Source organism: Piliocolobus tephrosceles, chromosome 11 (assembly GCF_002776525.5).
Source record: "Piliocolobus tephrosceles isolate RC106 chromosome 11, ASM277652v3, whole genome shotgun sequence".
NCBI classification, from domain to species: domain Eukaryota; kingdom Metazoa; phylum Chordata; class Mammalia; order Primates; family Cercopithecidae; genus Piliocolobus; species Piliocolobus tephrosceles.
In genome coordinates this window covers 64,723,786-64,740,034 of record NC_045444.1, presented here as the reverse complement: position 1 = coordinate 64,740,034, position 16,249 = coordinate 64,723,786, and the positions used below count along the sequence as shown (strand labels likewise).

Sequence of the window (16,249 nt, the reverse complement as noted above, 5' to 3'; positions counted from 1 at the left end):
TCTCTCAAAATCTATAGAACCACCAAGCTTCCTAGTGAAACCTGGGCGACAACAAGCCATACCTGATTCTACAGTGGAATTCAAGGCAGTACTAAAAGGAACACCACCATTTAAAATAAAATGGTTTAAGGATGATGTGGAACTTGTCTCAGGTCCTAAATGTTTCATTGGCTTGGAAGGGTCGACTAGCTTCTTAAATCTCTACTCAGTGGATGCTTCTAAGACTGGACAGTATACTTGCCACGTTACCAATGATGTTGGTAGCGACTCTTGTACTACAATGTTACTTGTGACAGGTGTGCACGTTTGATTGCTTTTATGTTTCTGTCTGACTGTGTCTATGGTTCTCTGTATTCAGTTACAATGTCTCTAAACAATCAAGAAAGTAGTATTCTTTCTAACATAGTAGACAGTATTTGCTCATGTTTTTCTCTTCCCTATGTATTACCTAATTTAACTATTGTTATTTATTTCTGTTCCCTCATACGCTCCTCTTTCCTGACTCTTTAGAACCACCAAAGTTTGTAAAGAAATTAGAAGCATCCAAAATTTTGAAAGCAGGTGACTCTTCACGACTTGAATGCAAGATAGCTGGATCCCCAGAAATCAGAGTTGTATGGTTCCGAAATGAACATGAACTTCCAGCCAGTGATAAGTACAGAATGACTTTCATTGACTCAGTGGCCGTCCTACAGATGAACAATCTCAGTACTGAGGACAGTGGAGATTTCATTTGTGAGGCTCAGAATCCTGCTGGCAGCACAAGCTGCAGTACCAAGGTTATAGTAAAAGGTAGACATCTTGTTCTTGTGTTTCTCATTAAATGAAAACTGTCTTCTCCCCTGGGTATTATAGCTCTTTATTCATTTACTATCATTTTAGTTCCCATTTGAGATCATAGAATATTTTTCTGAGCTAGTATTATTTCCCTTTTTAGATGTTTTTCCTTCTTGAATTTTGCTTACATGTAACTAGTCATCATGAAATATTTTTCTGTTATTCCAGTGTCATAATTCTGATTACCTCAACACATTTGCCAAACATCAAACATGATGTTCCAAAACTGCACACAAAAAAATGAAGTAGGCATTTTAAAATTAGTCTTTTGCCTTCAATCAACTTACAGATATATCATTCTCACTATAATCTATATCATTAACAAGCGCCATTTACTATATCTATGCAAAGTGAGAGCAATACAGGTTTTAAACTTCTGTTTAAAACAGGACAATCATATTTTTTCCTTCTCTCTCAAGGATCACTTCCTATCTTTTAAAAATTATATGACTATACCTTGGTACAAACAGTACCCATATTTTTTTGCTGCAATTTTCCTGTGCTTTTTTTTTTTTTTTTTTTTTTTTTTGTCACAAAGGCCAAGTTTGTCTTGTGGTAAGACAGTTATTGCAGTAATCATTTGCTGAAATGGAAGACTTAGATCACAGATGTTGTGGTGATTTCCAGGTGTCTGTTACAGAACATATACCAAAAAAAATCATCCTTGAAATTAGAATTCCATACTTAGTGCAAATCCTATTTATTGCTATACTTGCTTGTGTACAATTTTTGTTTCAATCTTTGTAGCCTAAGATACATCAGTAAGGGGGAGTAGACAGAATGTTGAACTTTTCAGTAATGACATCTCGGATCTATCTGGGTTCTCTGCCCATCTAGCTGGTTATCTTGTGAAGTCTGTTATCCCATGGAGTGATAGTGCTGGACTCTACTTACCCATTAGAATATCTTAACTTTTTTTCCAATTTAAAGACAAATAAAAAACTTTCATTCTGTGAAATTCAGTAGCCCAATTCATGAGAAATTCTTGTTTTTTACAGAGCCACCTGTTTATAGCAGCTTCCCTCCTGTAGTAGAAACCCTTAAAAATGCTGAAGTCAGTCTTGAATGTGAACTTTCGGGAACACCACCGTTTGAGGTGGTGTGGTACAAAGACAAGCGGCAACTCAGAAGCAGCAAGAAATACAAGATTGCATCCAAAAACTTCCACACAAGTATTCACATTCTCAATGTGGACACTTCAGACATCGGTGAATACCACTGCAAAGCACAGAATGAAGTGGGAAGTGATACTTGCGTTTGTACTGTAAAATTGAAAGGTAAATATAGTGCATTCACATGGCAGAAATGTCCTAAATGTGCAAAATCCCATTTTTTTCACTCTCACATGATGTGGACAATCTTTTCAAAAATCTCCATCCATCTTTTCCTGTCCAGAACCACCAAGATTTGTCTCCAAACTGAACAGCCTCACTGTTGTAGCTGGAGAGCCTGCTGAATTACAAGCATCCATAGAAGGCGCCCAGCCTATTTTTGTCCAGTGGCTTAAAGAGAAGGAAGAAGTGATTAGAGAAAGTGAAAACATCAGGATTACATTTGTGGAAAATGTTGCAACTCTGCAGTTTGCGAAAGCAGAGCCAGCTAATGCTGGAAAGTATATCTGCCAAATCAAGAATGATGGTGGAATGAGGGAGAACATGGCCACACTGACCGTCTTAGGTTGGTAAAATAACCCACGATAGAAACTGGTGCCAAATGCTGGAATGAATTACTAAGAGTTACTGGCAGACTCTTTTTCTGAATTTCTTCTAGAACTATAGTTATCCTCATCTATTTGAAAGGTCAAGAGGAAAGACATAGTTGATCTTTCAAACATTCTTTTCTGTTTCTATGATTCTAACAAAAGTAAACATCTGTTTTATTGTTTAATAACTACCTCTCTTAATCAATTAGCAGATGTAATCATGACTCTCTTTGATTAAGCATGAAAGAATACAGAGCCCAGCATGTGCTACAAGAGTAATTGTTAAAACTAACAAGAACTCCAAAGGTTGGCATTTGATAGCAAAGCTTGCACATAAAATTAAATGACAATTAAACAACTGTTTGAATAACATCTTTCAAAGAATTGTCTTTAGCACCTTAAAGTAGAGCAAAAATACCAAGTAATTCACAATAACCTGTAGCCTTTGCTCTACAGAGGGTCAAGTGGAAATCAATATATACTATCTAATGCACATCGTTTAAATCGTTTTGAGTTGAGTCGTGCATGAACATATATTTCTTAAGAATAATTGCTATAAGATGACAGCAAGAGTGGTGGGAAAAGTAAAAAATAAAGAAAAAAGAAAACTAAAAAGAAAAAATATTAAAATAAAAAATAGCGATCATTCTATGACTGCATGTAATTATGGAATCACACTTTAAAGTCGAGAGAGCGAGCACCCTAACATAACCATCTCATTGGGAGAAAGAATCTTAGTGAATGTGATAGTAGAGACACAGTAAAGATCCCAGACTTTGACAAATGGATATCATGTTTTATTTCAGAGCCCGCAGTCATTGTTGAGAAGGCAGGACCGATGACAGTGACTGTAGGAGAAACGTGCACTCTGGAGTGTAAGGTGGCTGGCACTCCGGAACTCTCTGTTGAATGGTACAAGGATGGAAAGCTGTTGACCAGCAGCCAAAAACACAAATTTAGCTTCTACAACAAAATCTCTTCCTTAAAGATTCTCTCAGTTGAAAGGCAAGATGCAGGCACATACACTTTCCAGGTTCAAAATAATGTTGGGAAAAGCAGCTGCACAGCTGTAGTTGATGTTTCAGGTTAGTTCTGCTATTTTTCTCTGGTTGCTTATGCAAATTCCTTTTACAAGTTTCCTTCTTTCAAGTCTCTTCTATTCTTTCAAATCATGATGAGTCTCTTACCTTTCCTCACACAGACCGAACAGTTCCTCCCTCTTTCACACGAAGACTGAAAAATACTGGTGGGGTGTTAGGTGCCTCTTGCATCTTGGAGTGCAAAGTAGCTGGATCATCACCTATCTCAGTTGCCTGGTTTCACGAAAAAACTAAGATTGTCAGTGGAGCAAAGTACCAGACCACATTTTCAGATAATGTCTGCACGTTGCAGTTGAATTCTCTGGATTCATCAGATATGGGCAATTACACATGTGTGGCTGCTAATGTTGCTGGGTCTGATGAATGTCGCGCAGTGCTAACTGTACAAGGTCAGTAGACAGTCCAACTTGTAAGGAATTTCACACAAACTCCTCTTCAGGTGCACATCTATGTTGACAAACATTCGAAAGTGCTCTAAAGTTTTATTCAAAATTGCAACTCCATTTGAAGCTTACAGGATCTTTTCATTGTTCTCCATGTCTATATAGAACCACCGTCTTTTGTGAAAGAACCTGAACCTTTGGAAGTACTACCAGGGAAAAATGTAACCTTCACAAGTGTTATTAGAGGAACCCCTCCATTCAAAGTTGGCTGGTTCAGAGGTGCCAGAGAACTAGTGAAAGGAGACCAGTGTAACATCTATTTTGAAGACACTGTGGCAGAACTGGAATTATTTAATATTGACATATCTCACAGTGGGGAATACACCTGTGTGGTTTCTAACGACGCTGGCCAAGCATCTTGCACTACCCGTCTCTTTGTAAAAGGTTTGCTCAAGTGGATTTGCTTTTTCTATTTTCTGTATACTGACATCCTTGTGTTTTTATTGTGTTTAACTGCTGTGCTTTGTCACTTACTAGAACCAGCTGCATTTGTGAAGAGATTAAGTGATCATTCTGTAGAACCAGGGAAGTCCATAATTCTGGAGAGCACCTACACTGGAACACTTCCAATTTCTGTCACTTGGAAAAAGGATGGTTTTAACATAACTACCTCTGAAAAATGTAACATAGTCACAACAGAGAAAACTTGTATCCTGGAAATTCTGAATAGCACAAAAAGAGATGCAGGACAGTATTCCTGCGAGATTGAAAATGAGGCAGGAAGGGATGTTTGTGGAGCTCTGGTGTCTACATTAGGTGCGTTGTCTTATTGTCTTGTAAATCATTTGCATTCTTCTAACATGTAGCATAGTTTCTTTGATATTCATTAATTCCAGTTGCTGATTTTGAGCCTTTCTTCCTTAGAACCACCTTATTTTGTTACGGAACTGGAACCTCTGGAGGCATCAGTTGGAGACTCGGTTTCTTTACAATGCCAAGTTGCTGGGACACCAGAAATTACAGTGTCTTGGTACAAAGGAGACACCAAATTACGGCCAACTCCTGAATACAGGACCTACTTTACAAACAATGTGGCCACGCTTGTTTTTAATAAGGTGAACCTCAATGACAGCGGAGAGTACACATGCAAAGCAGAAAATAGTATAGGAACTGCTTCTTCTAAGACTGTGTTCAGAATTCAAGGTGACGATATTTTACAAATTAAGAAATTCCTTTTTTCCTTAACTCTTGTATCTTTATGATGAAGTTCTCATTTCATCTCCTAACGCCTTAAGTATTACGTGTCTCCCTACAGAGCGCCAACTCCCACCTTCCTTTGCAAGACAATTAAAAGACATTGAACAAACTGTGGGGTTACCTGTTACACTCACTTGTCGATTAAATGGCTCTGCACCCATCCAAGTGTGCTGGTATAGAGATGGAGTACTTTTAAGAGATGATGAAAATCTACAGACATCGTTTGTAGATAATGTGGCAACTTTAAAAATTTTGCAAACTGACTTGAGTCACTCTGGCCAGTACTCTTGCTCAGCTTCCAACCCACTCGGAACAGCATCTTCTAGTGCTAGACTCACAGCAAGAGGTTTGTTCACATGTCACACTTTTTCTTTGCAAACTGTGACTTCATATTTCATTGTCAAAGTAGAAATGACCAATGGCAAAAAAAAAAAAACAAAAAACAAAAAATACACATTGCCTTTCTTCTCATCTTCCAGAACCCAAGAAATCTCCCTTCTTTGACATCAAGCCTGTATCTATAGATGTTATTGCTGGAGAAAGTGCTGATTTTGAGTGTCATGTTACTGGTGCTCAACCAATGCGAATCACTTGGTCAAAAGATAACAAGGAGATCCGTCCTGGAGGAAACTATACAATCACATGTGTGGGAAACACTCCTCATTTGAGAATTCTTAAAGTAGGCAAAGGAGACTCTGGTCAATATACTTGCCAAGCAACCAATGATGTTGGCAAAGACATGTGCTCAGCTCAGCTCAGTGTAAAAGGTATCATTCCATGGCTTTTCACAATATTTGTTCCTCACCATGTTTGCATAATTGTCTTATAAAAGTTTTTTTTTTGTTTTTAAGTGTTTGAGATAAACTAACTGGACATGTTAGAATTTGTGTATTAGTGTTGGAGGCAACATTAATCAAAGTTGTGTTTTCTCTTTACATTAGGGTATCTCTAAGTGTAATCTTATCAAAAAGTATTGTTTAATTGAAATTTGTTAAATGTCATTTTAACTGTCTAGTCTATTTTTTAATGCTTTCTTGTTATATGGCATTCTGATTTATCATTACTAAATGTTGATCAAATACATCTATAATACATTAACTTTTATGTTTTAACTTACATAGTCAAACTAAAAAAAGTATCAACTAAATTATTAAAAATGTTATGAGATTATTTAACTTAAAAGATAACTTATTTTACTGCAAAATCCTCAGAAAGTATATTCTTAATAACAAACCAGTTTAAATATAAATTCATGGGATCTTCAGCTACAAAAACAAACTCTTTTAACATGTGTAATAAATATCCCTCACTGACTGTTTCGTTTGGTTTACTAGAACCTCCAAAGTTTGTTAAGAAATTAGAAGCTTCAAAAGTTGCAAAGCAGGGAGAATCCATTCAACTGGAATGTAAAATAAGTGGTTCTCCAGAAATCAAAGTTTCATGGTTCCGAAATGACAGTGAACTTCATGAAAGTTGGAAATACAACATGTCATTCATTCATTCTGTGGCACTGCTTACCATCAATGAAGCTAGTGCTGAGGACAGCGGGGACTACATTTGTGAGGCTCATAACGGTGTTGGTGACGCCAGCTGCAGCACAGCGTTGACAGTGAAAGGTTAGACACACTAAACTTCTTCGTTTCTTTATCCTCCTCTGATTTGGGCTCTTAGCAAAGTTATGAGCTCCAATATAAAAGGATAATTAAGGTTATTTTGTTGCGATTCTTCAACAAGTTTTAATGAATTATCATTTCTTGTGTCAGCGTGTATTGTCATATGATCACACCAGTCAGTCTTCAAGGTTCTAGATTTAATTTTTTCTTCCTTTATAGTAAGCACGTGTTCTCATTGTTTATCTTCTTTTTTCTGGTAGCACCTCCTGTTTTCACCCAGAAGCCTTCTCCAGTAGGAGCTCTTAAAGGTTCTGATGTGATTCTACAATGTGAAATTTCGGGAACTCCCCCATTTGAAGTAGTATGGGTTAAAGATCGAAAGCAAGTTAGAAGCAGCAAGAAATTTAAAATCACTTCGAAAAATTTTGATACAAGTCTTCATATCCTTAACCTTGAAGCCTCCGATATTGGGGAATATCACTGCAAAGCTACTAACGAGGTGGGAAGTGACACGTGTTCTTGCTCTGTCAAGTTCAAAGGTTTGTATACATGGGCACAAAAATATATGCCCCTTACTTCTATCTGTTCTTGCCTAACTAATAACTTGTGTGGCCATGATTCTCACATTTTTTCCTCTAACCACAAATTTCTTTCATCAGAACCGCCACGATTCGTGAAAAAGCTAAGTGACACCTCAACACTTATTGGGGATGCTGTTGAGTTACGGGCCATAGTGGAGGGCTTCCAACCAATTTCTGTTGTCTGGCTGAAAGATAAAGGTGAAGTCATTAGAGAAAGTGAGAACACCAGGATTTCATTCATTGATAACATTGCAACCCTCCAGCTGGGAAGTCCAGAAGCATCTAATTCTGGAAAATATATATGCCAAATCAAAAACGATGCTGGAATGAGAGAATGCTCTGCAGTCTTGACTGTACTAGGTTAGTAGCAAAGCACAGCCAGAGAAAAAAAATCAAGTTAATTGATCCATGATCATTTTCCTCAAATATTCCTCTTATCCAGTAAAACAGTGATTGTACTCTTGAGTTTGAAACGTGACTTTGTTTTCAATGCAAAATACTTCTTCTTTTAGAACCAGCCAGAATCATAGAGAAGCCAGAACCCATGACTGTAACTACTGGAAATCCTTTTGCATTAGAATGTGTAGTGACTGGAACACCCGAACTCTCAGCCAAGTGGTTCAAAGATGGAAGAGAATTGTCTGCAGACAGCAAACATCACATTACATTCATCAATAAAGTGGCTTCCCTTAAAATCCCCTCTGCAGAAATGAGTGACAAAGGGTTATATAGCTTTGAAGTGAAAAACAGTGTTGGCAAAAGTAACTGCACTGTATCTGTCCATGTTTCTGGTGAGTAGAATGAGATTTTTGTGCATATACAATATTTCCATGGGGTGGAGGGGCACAGAATAAAACTTCTCTTTAAACGCAAAACTACCCTTCCCCACATAGATCGGATTGTGCCTCCTTCCTTCATCCGCAAGCTGAAAGACGTGAATGCCATCCTGGGGGCCTCAATTGTTTTGGAGTGCCGAGTCTCTGGTTCGGCCCCTATTTCAGTTGGCTGGTTTCAGGACGGAAATGAGATTGTTAGTGGGCCCAAATGTCAGTCCAGCTTTTCGGAAAACGTCTGTACTTTGAATCTGAGCTTGTTGGAGCCCTCCGACACAGGCATATACACGTGTGTGGCTGCCAACGTAGCTGGTTCCGACGAGTGCTCAGCAGTCCTGACTGTGCAAGGTCAGTGTGCAGGGAAAAAGCTGCTGCTTCTCTAACATCTCTTTCATGCGGATGTGATGTCTGCCTTCCCTGGAGTTTCTTTATTTTGTCTTCATGTTTAATCTTAGCTCCCTTTTTTTAAGGAGCAAAAGCACTTCTCACTTGGATTTCTTTCTTCTCTTAATCTCCCCTTCCACCTTGCAATATCTAGAACCACCATCTTTTGAACAAACCCCCGATTCTGTGGAAGTTTTGCCTGGAATGAGCCTCACATTCACCAGTGTCATCAGAGGCACCCCTCCTTTCAAGGTCAAGTGGTTTAAAGGCAGCAGGGAACTGGTGCCTGGGGAGTCATGCAACATCTCCCTGGAAGATTTTGTCACAGAACTGGAGTTGTTTGAGGTGCAGCCATTGCAAAGTGGAGACTATTCTTGCCTCGTTACTAATGATGCTGGCAGTGCTTCCTGTACCACACATCTTTTTGTGAAAGGTTTGCTCTTTCCCCCAATATGTGCATCTTTTAAAATTTCTCTTCAGTCTTCATTAGAAGACATGAATTTTACCCTCGTGTTTTCTCCTTATAGAACCAGCCACCTTTGTGAAAAGACTGGCTGATTTCAGTGTTGAGACAGGAAGCCCCATAGTTCTCGAGGCCACATACACTGGCACACCTCCAATCTCAGTGAGCTGGATAAAGGACGAGTATCTTCTTTCACAATCTGAGAGATGCAGTATTACTATGACAGAAAAATCTACCATACTGGAAATTCTTGAGAGCACAATAGAGGATTATGCACAGTACAGCTGCCTGATAGAGAATGAGGCCGGTCAAGATATCTGTGAAGCTCTGGTGTCTGTCTTAGGTGTGTTGACAGCTACCTCTTTTTATTGCTCTTTCACTTCAAACATCCTCTTTTACATGGCATGACTGACTGATTACCATCCTTTGTACCATAGAACCACCATACTTCATCGAACCTCTGGAACATGTGGAAGCAGCCATTGGAGAACCTGCAACTTTACAGTGTAAAGTGGATGGAACTCCAGAAATTAGAATTTCTTGGTATAAAGAACACACAAAGCTACGATCAGCTCCTGCATATAAAATGCAATTCAAAAATAACATTGCTTCCTTGGTAATCAACAAAGTGGATCACAGTGATGTGGGAGAATATTCGTGCAAGGCAGAGAACAGTGTGGGGGCAGTCGCTTCTTCAGCTGTGCTTGTTATCAAAGGTGATGATGGTGTTGTTTAACCTAGTGTGTGTGGACAGATTCATTTTCTTAAAAACATCAAAATTTTCATGGATTGAAATATGTTGTGGATGCTTTCTCACTTGTAAATAAGGATTATCTGTAACTTCTTTACAGAGCGCAAACTTCCACCTTCCTTTGCAAGAAAACTGAAAGACGTTCATGAGACTCTAGGCTTCCCAGTTGCATTTGAATGCCGCATCAATGGCTCAGAACCTCTTCAAGTGTCTTGGTACAAGGATGGGGTTCTTTTGAAAGATGATGCTAATTTGCAGACATCTTTTGTTCATAATGTAGCAACTCTTCAGATTTTACAAACTGACCAGAGCCACGTAGGGCAGTATAATTGCTCTGCTTCTAATCCTCTTGGGACCGCTTCATCCAGTGCCAAGCTCATTCTCTCAGGTGAGTAACTCACACTACCCTCTTCATTGTAAAGCAGCTTCACTGCTCCAGGCCACCAAAAGGCTGGTGCCATTTAGTTTCTGCTGTGCATATGAGAGCATGGAAATCAAAATCACCATGTTCGTCTTCATTCTTTTCAGAGCATGAAGTGCCTCCTTTCTTTGATCTAAAGCCTGTATCAGTAGATCTTGCTCTTGGAGAAAGTGGTACTTTTAAATGTCACGTAACTGGGACTGCACCAATCAAAATCACTTGGGCCAAAGATAACCGAGAGATACGCCCTGGGGGCAACTACAAGATGACTTTGGTAGAAAATACTGCCACTCTGACAGTTCTCAAAGTAGGCAAAGGCGATGCCGGGCAGTACACCTGCTATGCAAGCAACGTCGCTGGAAAAGACTCTTGTTCTGCTCAGCTGGGTGTCCAAGGTACTTGTTAGAGTTGAAGGAGCAAGATCTCTTTTACATTTTCAGTATCTTAAAATATAGGAGGGTGGGTGTGCTTGAGAGAGAGCTATGTTTAGGACCAGGGCTTAGTGATTAAAATGGATCAAGTGGATCAAGGACCTTCCAAATGGAGACAAGTATTTTTTTATTACTTTAAAAAAATTTTTTAAAAACTAGGAAAACATGGACCAAAAGTCCATTTTAAGAGGTTAAAAATAGAGACTAGAGAGAGATAACCACAACTCTACAAAATTGCGAGAAAATCCTAGTTTGAAAGGCGTTATCATAGGAGAAAAAAGCGAAGTTGTTGCAAATGACTTGTTTTCCACAGTACTTAGTAAATGAATGGATTTTGTCCCTCTAAGGCATAGCAAAACTCCAAACTATCAAGCCCTTCAAGGAGAATTGAGATGAGAATGATAAGTTCAACTTACTTTCCTCTACTAGCCCCACTTAAATAATAGTGGAGGTCAGCGGCTGAGGAGTAGGTAGATCAGTATCTGGTGTTATGGAAGGTAGTCATGTGTTTCTGCCACATGTTTATAGCTGCTAGTGTTAGAAATTAAATAGTTTACTCAATGGACTGCTAGCCAAGTCCATTAGAGTATTTTTAAGGGTTTTTATGGTGTGGTGGTTTATACATATCTTGAAATTAAAATATAAATAGATTTAGCAGCCCATTTGCTCTATGACATATAGCTAATCATTTTCACTTCCCTATGCCTGAATTTTTTGCTTCAATTAATGAGGAAAGCATTACTCTCACACACTTCAGAGGAAAATTATGAAGGTTGAAGAAATATCCATTTAACACCTATAAGAGGAAAATGGCATTTTAAAAATATTAGGATATCTGACCCATTTTGCCATTCTGGCTCTTCATGCTATGTAACTGATAGCATTGCAGCCTTAGGAAATAGTTCTCCACTGGTTCACATACAGGACAGTAACCAAACTCTCATTCCCCGTGGACCTCAGAGGGCTTCCACTGACAGATACATGCTATTACCTCTGATCTTGGCACTAGAGAAGGGACTCTTTTGCTGGGGAGAGAACAGCACATTAGAGAGTAACGTCTTTTTCTCCTTCCTTTAGTAATAATACTTGATGTGGATGCTTACAAAAACAAGTGTATTTTATTTTAGAAATTTTCTATTTAGGTTTCATTTAACTCTTCTTCCTTGAACTGCATAAATTTGATTTCCAGAGCTAAAGACCTCTCTAGCAAAGATTATTTTTTCCACCTCATTTTGAATTATATGCATCTTTTCCATCCCTTACCCTTTGTGTTTCCTTTTGTTTCCATAGAACCACCCAGGTTCATTAAGAAGCTAGAACCTTCAAGAATTGTGAAACAGGATGAATTCACAAGGTATGAATGCAAAATCGGCGGGTCTCCAGAAATCAAAGTTTTATGGTACAAGGATGAGACTGAAATTCAAGAGAGCAGTAAATTCAGAATGTCATTTGTTGACTCGGTGGCTGTGCTGGAAATGCACAATCTCAGTGTTGAAGACAGTGGAGACTACACCTGTGAGGCCCACAATGCAGCAGGCAGTGCCAGCAGCAGCACGTCCTTAAAAGTTAAAGGTCAGAGCTCTCCCCACCTGTGTATTTTTCACGTTAGCCTCCTCTTTAATTGTCCTCTTAACTCCCTGTTTGACTCTCCAACGATGTTTTAAAATTGGGAAAGGACACAGTAAAGAATTGAAAGTGTTTTTTTCACTCTATCTCCGATGGAGTGGAAGACTCATTCTTACTTTTAACTATATACTTACATAATACATCCGTATCTTCCTTTTTTCCAATTTTAGAACCACCCATTTTCCGCAAAAAGCCTCATCCTGTCGAGACACTGAAAGGAACTGATGTTCACCTTGAATGTGAGCTTCAGGGCACGCCCCCATTTCATGTTTCTTGGCATAAAGACAAGAGAGAACTTAGGAGCGGCAAGAAGTACAAGATAATGTCTGAGAATTTCCTTACCAGTATTCACATCCTGAATGTTGATGCTGCAGACATTGGGGAATATCAGTGTAAAGCCACAAACGATGTGGGGAGTGACACTTGCATTGGTTCCATCACTCTCAAAGGTTAGATGGACTGCATTCTCTTTGCTCACTACTTCCCTTCTAATTGTAATAGTCTGTTGCCCCCTTCACCCTAGCTCAATCTTATCACTAGCAGCCTATTCCACTTTCCCTTTGTTTCCTTTCCAAGTCCTTTTCTGTTTAGTCTGCATCCCATTTCTAAATCCTACTAAATATCCTTTTAGATAATGATGTCATTAGGTTTTCATTGGATTAAGAAAGCTGGAGTGGATGAGATATTCCACTTTCCTACTGAATATAAACTTTAATGTGTCCCTGCTCGCATCGACCAAAAATGCCTCTTAAATGGAAATGATACATTATCACTAGTTTGATTCCTAGCATTCATGATTTGAGCAAAATGCTGTCAGTCCCACACATTTTAAAACCCAGGCTTTCCTCTTTTTTCATCAGCACCACCAAGCTTTGTGAAGAAGCTCAGTGACATTACTACTGTCGTTGGTAAAGAAGTTCAGCTGCAGACTATCATTGAAGGCGCTGAGCCCATTTCAGTGGTGTGGTTCAAAGATAAGGGGGAAGTCGTTAGAGAAAGTGACAACACATGGATTTCTTATTCAGAAAACATTGCAACCTTACAGTTTTCAAGAGTGGAACCAGCCAGTGCTGGAAAATACACTTGTCAGATCAAAAATGATGCTGGGATGCAAGAGTGCTTCGCCATGCTATCCATTCTCGGTTAGTACGAAGACGATGTTATCACAGATACAGGGCACACACTCACCAGGATCTGTGTTTTCTTTAGTTTTTCAATTTGAATTTAAAATGTGGGTATCTATTACATTTCATTCCAGAGCCTGCAACAATTGTAGAAAAGCCAGAATCCATAAAAGTTACCACGGGAGACACCTGTACCTTGGAGTGCACAGTAGCTGGCACCCCTGAACTCAGTACTAAGTGGTTTAAGGATGGAAAAGAACTAACAAGTGACAACAAATACAAAATAAGCTTCTTCAACAAAGTATCTGGCCTTAAGATCATCAAGGTGGCACCGAGTGACAGTGGGGTATACAGTTTTGAGGTGCAGAACCCTGTTGGTAAAGACAGCTGCACAGCTTCAGTGCAGGTTTCAGGTTGGTTGATTTCTTGGGCTTTTCCTTCATCATTATAATAATGCATTTCCTGATTTTCATAAATGTATATTGGTTGTTCCATCTTCTATAGGATAACATGAGTCTTACATCTTCTGAATCAGCAAATTCAGAGGCAATACCATCTGTAGAATTAGAAGAAAACCACATTCAAAAGTTATATCCCTTTCTTTTTGAGGAATTTCCAAAATGATGATAGGAATGAAAAATAGTCCCTGGATAAGGTTAAAGCAGTCTTCCTTTATGCTGAAATAATTCACCACATAATGCTTCATGGCAAAGAGAGAATAAAATCCCTAGCAAGTCAACCATCACATTCTGCCCACTGATTCTCCAAGCTTTTGATAGTGTGAACCCATAGAGGATTTTTTAATACCCTCACAAAAGAGCCAAATGGATCTAGGGATATTCCATCAAGAAGACAGTTCTCTCTTCAAGTCATTTTATAATTGTTGTGCTTTGTTTTTGCTTTTTTTTGTATCACATTCAGACCGAACCATTCCTCCTTCATTCACAAGAAAATTGAAAGAGACAAATGGTCTGTCTGGTTCCTCAGTTGTAATGGAGTGTAAAGTCTATGGGTCACCTCCAATCTCTGTCTCCTGGTTCCATGAAGGAAATGAGATCAGCAGTGGAAGGAAATACCAGACCACCCTGACAGATAATACTTGTGCTTTAACTGTGAACATGCTGGAAGAATCAGACAGTGGTGACTACACATGTATAGCTACTAATATGGCTGGTTCTGATGAATGTAGTGCTCCTTTGACTGTGAGAGGTCAGTTTACAAAACAGTAAAATGAACTGCATTTCACAGTTTATTAAGCATGTTTGTCACAACAATTCACAAATCTAAACCTTTTCTGATATGTGCTTTTGTGTTTAGAACCACCATCTTTTGTTCAGAAACCTGATCCCATGGATGTTTTAACTGGGACCAATGTAACTTTCACCAGTATCGTAAAAGGAACACCTCCTTTCAATGTTAGCTGGTTCAAGGGTAGCAGTGAAGTAGTACCAGGGGACAGATGCAACGTGTCCTTGGAGGATTCAGTTGCTGAACTGGAATTGTTCGATGTAGATACATCACAAAGTGGAGAATATACTTGCATAGTTAGCAATGAAGCTGGCAAGGCTTCTTGTACAACACATCTCTACATAAAAGGTTTGTCAGACTGCTCTTCTAGATTTATATGGTTAGTAATTAGATGTGTTTATGTCTCTATGTATGTGTGTTTGATATTTTCAATTGATATATTTTCAATTTGGTCACTTTAGCCCCAGCCAAATTTGTGAAAAGGCTGAATGATTACAGCATAGAGAAAGGAAAAGCCCTGATCCTAGAGGGTACATTCACTGGAACTCCTCCCATTTTGGTTGTCTGGAAGAAAAATGGCATAAATGTAACTCCTTCTCAGAGGTGTAATATAACTACAACTGAAAAATCAGCAATCCTGGAAATTCCAAGTAGCACAGTAGAGGATGCAGGACAATACAACTGCTACATTGAAAATGCTTCTGGAAAAGATTCCTGTTCAGCACAAATACTCATACTAGGTTTGTCATGATTGCACATTCTTACCTTTGTAGGCAGTCGATGATCTGGCCCATCTCCTTCATGACTGATTGATTATCTCTCTTGGCTGCAGAACCACCGTATTTTGTCAAGCAGCTGGAGCCAGTTAAGGTGTCTGTTGGAGATTCTGCCTCTCTACAATGCCAGCTTGCTGGAACCCCTGAAATTGGGGTATCCTGGTATAAAGGAGATACAAAATTGAGACCCACTACGACCTACAAAATGCATTTTAGGAATAATGTTGCTACACTGGTTTTCAACCAGGTTGATATTAATGATAGTGGAGAATATATCTGCAAAGCTGAAAACAGCGTGGGAGAAGTTTCTGCATCAACTTTCCTTACCGTTCAAGGTGATGGCAATATTTTTAAAGTGAACGAATTTGTGTTTCTTTTGAACAAGATTTAAAATGTCTTGGAGGCCTTGTTTTTAGGAAAATCTTTCCAAAGTCTTAATATTCTGCTTAAGTAATCCTACTTATAGTCAGTGGCTTATCTTTTTCTGTGGATTTTACAGAGAGAGATAATATGACTAAATCTTTCATTGGAAGGATTATGCAATCATTTGCTTCTATAATTAAATCTTTTTTTAAAAGTGATCATGTATTTTTAATTCCACCCCATAAGTATCTCATGCAAATTGCTAGAAGGCAGTCTTTAAAATTACAGGAATCTGCTGCTTGCCCAGAGACAGGCCTTCAGCCAACCAATTGCTTTACTGGTTTTCAGATTGTTTT

General features: G+C 38.8%; 1 protein-coding gene across 1 annotated transcript in view; it reads left to right on the top strand.

Annotated features, from left to right (window-relative positions):
• Positions 1 to 16,249, top strand: part of TTN (titin) — a 272,956-nt gene that overhangs the window by 79,688 nt on the left and 177,019 nt on the right. The window contains exons 66-94 of the mRNA XM_026454265.1: positions 18 to 296; positions 511 to 792; positions 1,836 to 2,114; positions 2,233 to 2,514; positions 3,346 to 3,624; positions 3,741 to 4,028; positions 4,188 to 4,466; positions 4,560 to 4,838; positions 4,947 to 5,225; positions 5,338 to 5,625; positions 5,759 to 6,046; positions 6,614 to 6,895; positions 7,153 to 7,431; positions 7,552 to 7,833; positions 7,986 to 8,264; positions 8,367 to 8,654; positions 8,845 to 9,123; positions 9,218 to 9,496; positions 9,591 to 9,869; positions 10,005 to 10,292; positions 10,433 to 10,720; positions 12,047 to 12,328; positions 12,553 to 12,831; positions 13,243 to 13,524; positions 13,641 to 13,919; positions 14,428 to 14,715; positions 14,824 to 15,102; positions 15,216 to 15,494; positions 15,587 to 15,865. Coding sequence (XP_026310050.1) covers positions 18 to 296; positions 511 to 792; positions 1,836 to 2,114; positions 2,233 to 2,514; positions 3,346 to 3,624; positions 3,741 to 4,028; positions 4,188 to 4,466; positions 4,560 to 4,838; positions 4,947 to 5,225; positions 5,338 to 5,625; positions 5,759 to 6,046; positions 6,614 to 6,895; positions 7,153 to 7,431; positions 7,552 to 7,833; positions 7,986 to 8,264; positions 8,367 to 8,654; positions 8,845 to 9,123; positions 9,218 to 9,496; positions 9,591 to 9,869; positions 10,005 to 10,292; positions 10,433 to 10,720; positions 12,047 to 12,328; positions 12,553 to 12,831; positions 13,243 to 13,524; positions 13,641 to 13,919; positions 14,428 to 14,715; positions 14,824 to 15,102; positions 15,216 to 15,494; positions 15,587 to 15,865 — 8,172 coding nt within the window. The remainder of the gene's footprint in view (positions 1 to 17; positions 297 to 510; positions 793 to 1,835; positions 2,115 to 2,232; positions 2,515 to 3,345; positions 3,625 to 3,740; positions 4,029 to 4,187; positions 4,467 to 4,559; positions 4,839 to 4,946; positions 5,226 to 5,337; positions 5,626 to 5,758; positions 6,047 to 6,613; positions 6,896 to 7,152; positions 7,432 to 7,551; positions 7,834 to 7,985; positions 8,265 to 8,366; positions 8,655 to 8,844; positions 9,124 to 9,217; positions 9,497 to 9,590; positions 9,870 to 10,004; positions 10,293 to 10,432; positions 10,721 to 12,046; positions 12,329 to 12,552; positions 12,832 to 13,242; positions 13,525 to 13,640; positions 13,920 to 14,427; positions 14,716 to 14,823; positions 15,103 to 15,215; positions 15,495 to 15,586; positions 15,866 to 16,249) is intronic.